Source organism: Salmo trutta, chromosome 1 (genome assembly GCF_901001165.1).
Source record: "Salmo trutta chromosome 1, fSalTru1.1, whole genome shotgun sequence".
Classification (NCBI taxonomy): Eukaryota; Metazoa; Chordata; class Actinopteri; order Salmoniformes; family Salmonidae; genus Salmo; species Salmo trutta.
The window spans coordinates 29,353,098-29,360,339 of record NC_042957.1 but is presented as its reverse complement, the minus strand read 5'-3'; the positions used below and the strand labels follow the sequence as shown (position 1 = coordinate 29,360,339).

Here is a 7,242-nt window from a genome sequence, read left to right as displayed (position 1 = left end):
CTACCATATATAGTACAGTAGATAGTTTATCTCACTTTTTGATGTGTTGTGCTACCCATTCATCTGTAGTTTTCCTTTAGAGGACAAGGGAATGGCTAATCTGTCAAAGATGCCTAATAAAACTCATTTCCACCCCACTGACATGATAAAAGGAATAAATAACTTTTAAAAGCTTATTTTGTGACGTGAAATATCACGTGAGGTCTACACCAGGCACCAGCTGTTTCTATTAGCTTTACTACAGTATGTATTGGTAGCACCGCCCTGGCCTTGTGGTCTGAACGGTTGAACAGGCGGTGGAAATGTAACTCAGACGTTGAGGTTTACAGTAGTCTGTGAAGAAAATAAGGCTTAAAGCGCTGTAAAGCTGTTCTCATTTCAATCCTTGTTGTCTAAAAAGAAGCAATGAAACATGCATAAACACAGTAAAATGTTGCCTTTCTAACCTGACCACTGCACCAAGTGCAGTTACAATCACAGGACTTTATTTGACATTTATCAAGTATGCATGTGGTTAGCATCTGCACCAGAGGGTCAGAAGTTGTAGTACTATAGTTTTCCATCACCTTCTGAATGCTTTCAAATGTGCTAGGACTACTGTTTGAAATGTGAAAATGCTGTGATTTAGTTTTGCTAATTTTGTTTTACGTTTGAACTATTTCTGCCATTTAGTACTCAACAGTAATGTATTTGCTTTTAAACAGAGAATACAGATTGTTGAAACACATTTTAGATAACTTTATCTTAATTGAGTAAACTGCTGCTCTGTTACTTTTCAAACTCTGGCAATAGTTCTTAATTGGTATCTACTGTTATGTAAATGCATTATGTAATAAATATTTGTCTTTTAAATGGTGTGTTTCAACTGTTTTTGTGTCTTACAGTGACATCTTGTTTAAAAGTCCTGATAAAAAAAGTCATTGTTAAATTAAAATGTAGATTAATTAGCATTGGATCAAAGTCGAGCTTTTCTCCTCGGCTCCAGCCACATGTGGTCTACAGACTGGATCCAAACATGTGGTTTTATTTAGCTTTGTGGAAAGGTTAAATAGGAAACTTGGATAAGAGAAAAAAGTGCTGAGTCTTTGCATATTATGAAGTTTTCAAAGTCTCCAAGGCATTTTCACTACATATACTATATAGTACTTATCATTCTCTTAATATCCACGAGCAGGGGATCATATATGATCATTGGGGGGGGGGGGGGGGGTGTTACCTACGATAGAAGAAAGGCTACTGTAGTCTCAACACATGACAAATGTATCTTTTGACCATAATATCTATTTAATACCTATTTTTAAGGCACTTAGGTTCTGGTGGCCCAATGAGTCTGGACTATAGACACATACTGAATCAAGAAGAGGAAAGGCAGAATGAGGTGCATATGATGACAGACTTGTAAAGAAAGAAAAAATCTTTATTGGTTAAAAAAGCCTTTCACAGATATAATTAATTTGTTGTTTTTTTCTTGCTCTCATGCACTTACACACTGTACAACAGTGGATTTCCATGGAATGACATTAGCTGACCACATTATTAAACAAATGTACACCGAAGTGTGTCTTGTATTCTGAATGGAGGCCCTTTGCTTTAGCCTTTTGAGATCATTGAAACCAGCGGTCACAAAAAAAAAAGCCCTGTCTGAATGTATGTACTGTAGTGATTTCTGCCTGGTGTATAGTAAAATAAATTAGTAACATGCATATCAGAAAACATTTGCCACTTTTTTTGCCTCATATTACACCGTAGTCAAGATCTCAGTGCAAACACCATTGTAGCTGAATAACCCATGAAACTCTCTGTTGACGTACCGAAATACCATGATGCAATATTGGGAGAGAAAAAAACACCGAAAACATGAAAATGTCCAATTGAAATCCCATCTACAAGTGTTTGGTAGTTGTGGAGCTACATTGGCATATACCTTTTAATATATTTGACTAAATATTAGTCTAGCTCTATAAGCAGTCTTCTAAAAACTCACATTGGTGAAACAGTTAGCTTGATTTACAGTACTAAAAATCTATCTCTCAAGCAGCAATGATTACATTGAGTTAAAAAAAAAGAAAAATGTCACTCCAAAGGTAAAACACAAATAATCATTCTACTGCCCTCCTCTACCATCCTACAGGAAAGAAAAGAAAAAGCAGACATACACTTTAAAATGAGAAGAAAATAAAGGTTTCTTTCAAAGATGCTTTGAGACCCAAAATAAAAAACTGTTGCTCTGTATTTCTCTTACAGCAGCTTGAGTCCACAATCTGAAAGCAACCACTTTCCCACAAAACCCAAAACAACAAATATCAAATAAAACAACCGACACCACATAAATTCAAAGTTTATCAGGAAATGACAGTCCACGATAATAAAAGCAACCTCTTATTTGTTGAGAAAATTGTATTGTATTAATCATTTTTTATTATTATCAATAAATATGCAGTTGGGTGTGGTGACTTTATATCATTTATATGGATATGACCTTGGATAGTAGTACATTTTTTATCTAGTGGTGGATGTACTTTTACTAATAAATAAATATTAATTCATGAAACTGAGCATCCTTCTTACAATCCTGTTTCACAAGACAGACTTGGAAGTCATACAGAAGATGAGTGTGACGGAGACTTACAAGCCAAATGTTTTCAAACTACTTGCAAAGCATGGAAAAAGACACATTGCTGTTATACTGAAGTGCAATCTTTCTAAATGGAATGTAACTGTGTGAGGCCATATAATGAAACCTACAGGTAAAAACATGATAACTAACACATCGCCAAGGCATATTCTTCTAAAGTGAAACGTGGGCACAGTTATCGGAACAGGGTCACATGTTCTTCGCCCACTAGATGTTTTTGTTGTTAAAGCTTGTTAGCTCCACTAGTTTCAAAGTCATCAATAAATGTATAGTACCTCCAACAGTGTAAGTATTTTAATGTCTCTTTATTGACTCTCTAGTTAGGACAGTGAATGGGCTATGCCCCGCCCTGCCCCCGCCCCCCTTGTACTCTCTGTTCTCTGGCGCCAAGGCCACCGACAGGGGGGGCTGGGGAGGGGCTAGACATCTAGATCGTCTGGCCTTGGCCGACTGCTCATGCGACTGCTGGCTCGACTGCAAGGCCTGGGGTCCATCAGGGCCAACGGCTGCAGCTCGTGCCCTGGGGTCATTTTCTTACTCTCCTGGGTGTCGTCAGGGAAGTCAAAGGCCTGTGCATGGGAGTTGGAGATGGTGCTGCCATTATGGCCCAGGCGGTTCTGCTCTGTGCTGTAGTTGGCCCAGTTTTGCTCGTTGGCTTGCTTGTTGTAGTTGCGAACGGAGTTGGTTCTCTCCCCAGTGGCCAGCTTGTACCCCGGGGGTGACATGGGTGACAGGGGGGCAGTGGGAGAGGAACAGCCATTATAGTAGGCATACTTAGTGGTGGACAGATCCTTGGGAGTGGGGCTTAATGTCCCAGTGCCAGGGTAGTGGACGGGCGGTTGTTTCCCCTTCACGCGGTCTTTGATCCTCTTGAACGTCACGTAGAAGAGCTCAATGACATTCAGAACCAGGGAGACCAGAGAGACTACCAGCATGAAGATGATGAAGACGGTTTTCTCAGTGGGTCTGGAGAGGAAACAGTCCACTCTGTGAGGACAGGGGGACCTCTCACAGGTGTAGACAGCGGCCAAGCTGAAGCCGTAAATGTACCACTGTATGACCAGGAAGCCCACCTCAAAGATGGACTTAAAGAAAATGCTGACAATGTAGGTTCTCAAGAGGGCTCCCTTCATCTTAACCTTCCCATGCTCCTCCAGCCCATGCTTGAGCTTTTTTAACTCAATCTTCTTCAGAGGTACGTCCACGTCGCCTCCGTCGTTCTGGATGGTTTTCAGCCCTTCTTCTTTGCGGTTAATCTTCTGCTCTATTCTCAACAGGTAGAACACATGGGCAAGGTAGAGAAGAGTCGGCGTCGAGACAAAGATAATCTGTAACACCCAGAACCTTACATGTGATATAGGAAAGGATTTGTCGTAGCACACGTTCTCACAACCAGGTTGCTGGGTGTTGCACTTGAAGGCGGACTGCTCGTCCCCCCAGGCAGACTCCACAGCCGTCCCCAGCACCAGGATTCTGAAGATGAAGAGGACAGAGAGCCACACCTTCCCTCCAGCCGTGGAGTAAGCCTGAACCTTGTCCAGTAGCCTCCCCAAAGCACTCCAGTCACCCATGATGGAGTTTTAGCTGCAATTAGACAGAAAATAATGAATATACTGTAAGTGTTCAAACATATTCCTATATACAGTAAACACGGTTATATAGCACTATATCTCAAGTTACATTTGTGAATTGGATCAAATCAAATCAAATTTTATTTGCCACATGCGCCGAATACAACAGGTGTAGACCATACAGGGAAATGCTTACTTACAAGCCCTTAACCAATGATGCAGTTTTAAGAAAATACAAGTCAAAATAAAAGTTTCAAAAAAGTAAGAGATAAGAAAAACAAATAATTAAAAAGCAGCAGTAAATAACAATAGCGGGGCTATATACAGGGGGTACCGGTACAGACTCAATGTGTCAAACACATCTCAATGTTTGAGGAAAATCTTGTGATGGCTGTAGTGACGCACAGAACAAATCCAATCGCCGGAAAAGATCTGAACAAGGCCGATGTCAACGGCTACCTTTCACTACGCTTAATGAATCGTCAATCCGGAGAGCCATTTTAAAGGCTATTGTCTTCCTATTGGAAGTAACAAGAGGAGAATCACATTGTGTGGTCCAACCAGTGTTGATGGTACTTCTTAAAATACTGAGTAAGTGAACAGTGTAATGGTAGATGATAGGACCCAGGTTGGGGAAACACAAGCGCAGACATTTGTTTCCCCTTCATCGGCAGGGTATGAAAACATGTGCCGGGGAGCTGTTTCTCATCAAACCATTGTTTGTTAACAACTGTAATAAACATGAAACAACGTAGAAATAAGAGACGCCGACCAAATTAAAAGATGTCAAATAGCGTGTGTGTAAGCATTTGTCAATGTTAAATTGTGCCGTACTGTGTAATCTAAGGATTGCTATGTAAATACCCCCCCAGTCCCAAAGAAATGTCGTGCAGTTGTAGACACAGTTACTGTTCCTCACATAACACATGCATTTACTAGTCAGCTGAGAAAATAACTATACGGTCTTCAGAATAGATGTCATTTTTATCCTCATGAACTATCATCCTCAGTAGATATCATTCCCAAAATCTGGTAGAAACTCTACCTATACAGCCTATGAAGGAAGTGGACAGTGTACTAAGGCACGATACTGTACTAAGGCACGATACTCTCTGCTCTCAGTGCAAGCCTAAGACTGGGGACCAACAGCTCTCCTGCTGGGGAGTGTTTGGAACACGCTCTCTCTGAGCCTCTGAGTGTAGAGCACAGGGCCCCAGTTCATTGTATGCATTTTAGTGACCTGCCTAGCTCCGCTACAAAGACCCAATTCTTACAGATACTAATGACACTGCATGTCAGATAGGAATCAAGTTTGTAAACATGAATACTATCCGAATAAAGATCCCAGGAATGACTGCACAATAAACAAACATGGATCAGTAGAAGCCATCTGTTGGAGGATGTACCAACAGCATGGCTTCACTTAGCTAATACTGTACTGCATAGGCTACTGTACAGGATGCCTACAGTATAGTGGAAAATAACCAAGGACTGCTTCTTACTCAATAATGATGGTACCATGATAAAAAATAAATTAAAAAAATGTTTCACTGAGTCATTTATAGGCCTATTTAATATCACAGTACCATTTGGAAACTTGAAGAAGAAGAAACACGTCCATGTAGACGTTGCTGATCTACAGTAAGAAACCCACTGATGCCATCGTCCCCCTGAGATCTCTGATCTTGACATTATGTTACTACAGCAATGAAACGAGAAGTTGGGTGAATAAAGCAATTTGTCAGGTTGTAAGCACATCATTTCAACTTCAAGGTCTCCTTACATTGGAAGAGGATTTAAACTGTGCTCTCAAGATGCAAGGAAGAGCTTTAAAAATCCGAGTAGCCCAACTCGATCACATTTCATGAAGATTTTCTATAAGGCCAAAGAAAAATATCAATGAAACATGTCAATATGCTTGGTTACGATGTAGCTTGTTTTAAAACAAATCAATCCCCACTTTCCAATTTCTAAACTGTTCAGTTAAAGTCCTCTATAAAGCGTGTAATAATTATTCATTCCATGCTGCTTTGAGTAATTTGCCGCAGGTTACTCGTTTATCTTAAAAGCACTAAACACACGAAATTGGAAAAATAAAACAGCAAAAGAAACAGATGGATCATTTAAACTTTTCCTTATTAAACCCAGAAAAAAGTAAATGTTTTATAAAGGATCTAGTATGGACCTTACTATATCGGATAGCCTATAGAAATACAATGCGTCTGGATTGGCACAGCCTGCCTGGAATCTGAGCACAAATTAGTTTCTTCTGACAGTGACAAAAAATATATATAGATACAAATTTTTACTTCTTCATGTCAATAATGGCAGTTGATATAGCGCAAAGCTTACCTGGAAAGTTACTGAGAAGTCAGAAGAGAGCCCTTAGGGACTTTCTCCGTCACTTCTTCAAAACAGTCACCGCTTTCTTGAAATCCAAGTTTGGGACCACGGAGAATCTGAGACTGACTTGTCAAACTTTCCTTGCTTATAACAGTCCACATACGGGCTGGGGGAGAGAGAAAAAAAGTAACGATGGAGAGAAAAGTTTGGAGTCAGTCACCTGACCCCTACGTCAAGACTTAGACATCCTTACGCTCTGTTTCTCTACTTTTCTTCTACTGAAATGTAATTGTGCAATAGAAAAATGAACCTTTTTATAACAAAGATTAATAACACCTTTTTCAGACCAGTATGGATTTAAAACTTTACCAAGACCAAGTCTACAGCCTATACTAAAGCGTTCTGTATTAGGTCCTGTGGGCAAACCTGTAAACTAGTAGCCTAGTTGTGGAATATGCTATGTTTTAATGGGTGAAAATAATTCATATTAATCGCATGTAGATCAAAACATGTTTGATCATCTTGTTTTTCATCATTTCTTATGCCATGTTATGTTGTTGTCATAGGTCTCCCTTTATGTAGTGTTGTGTTGTCTCTCTTGTGTTTTGTCCTACATTTATATTTCATGTATTTTTAATCCCAGCCCCCGTCCTCGCAGGAGGCCTTTTGCCTTTTGGTAGGCCGTCATTGTAA

General features: G+C 39.9%; 1 protein-coding gene across 1 annotated transcript; it reads right to left on the bottom strand.

Annotated features, from left to right (window-relative positions):
* Positions 1–1,396: 1,396 nt before the first annotated feature.
* LOC115193517 (gap junction alpha-1 protein) lies at positions 1,397–6,718 on the bottom strand. The gene is made up of 2 exons (XM_029752216.1): positions 6,559–6,718; positions 1,397–4,219 (listed from the first exon to the last, which is right to left on the bottom strand). Exon 2 carries the CDS (start codon positions 4,204–4,206, stop codon positions 3,055–3,057), a length of 1,152 nt encoding a protein of 383 aa, XP_029608076.1. The 5' UTR covers positions 4,207–4,219; positions 6,559–6,718; the 3' UTR covers positions 1,397–3,054.
* Between the last annotated feature and the right edge of the window lie 524 nt (positions 6,719–7,242).

Coding starts and splice junctions, on each gene's coding strand:
- LOC115193517 (XM_029752216.1), bottom strand. CDS start 4,206: ATGGGTGACTGGAGTGCTTTGGGGAGGCTACTGGACAAGGTTCAGGCT.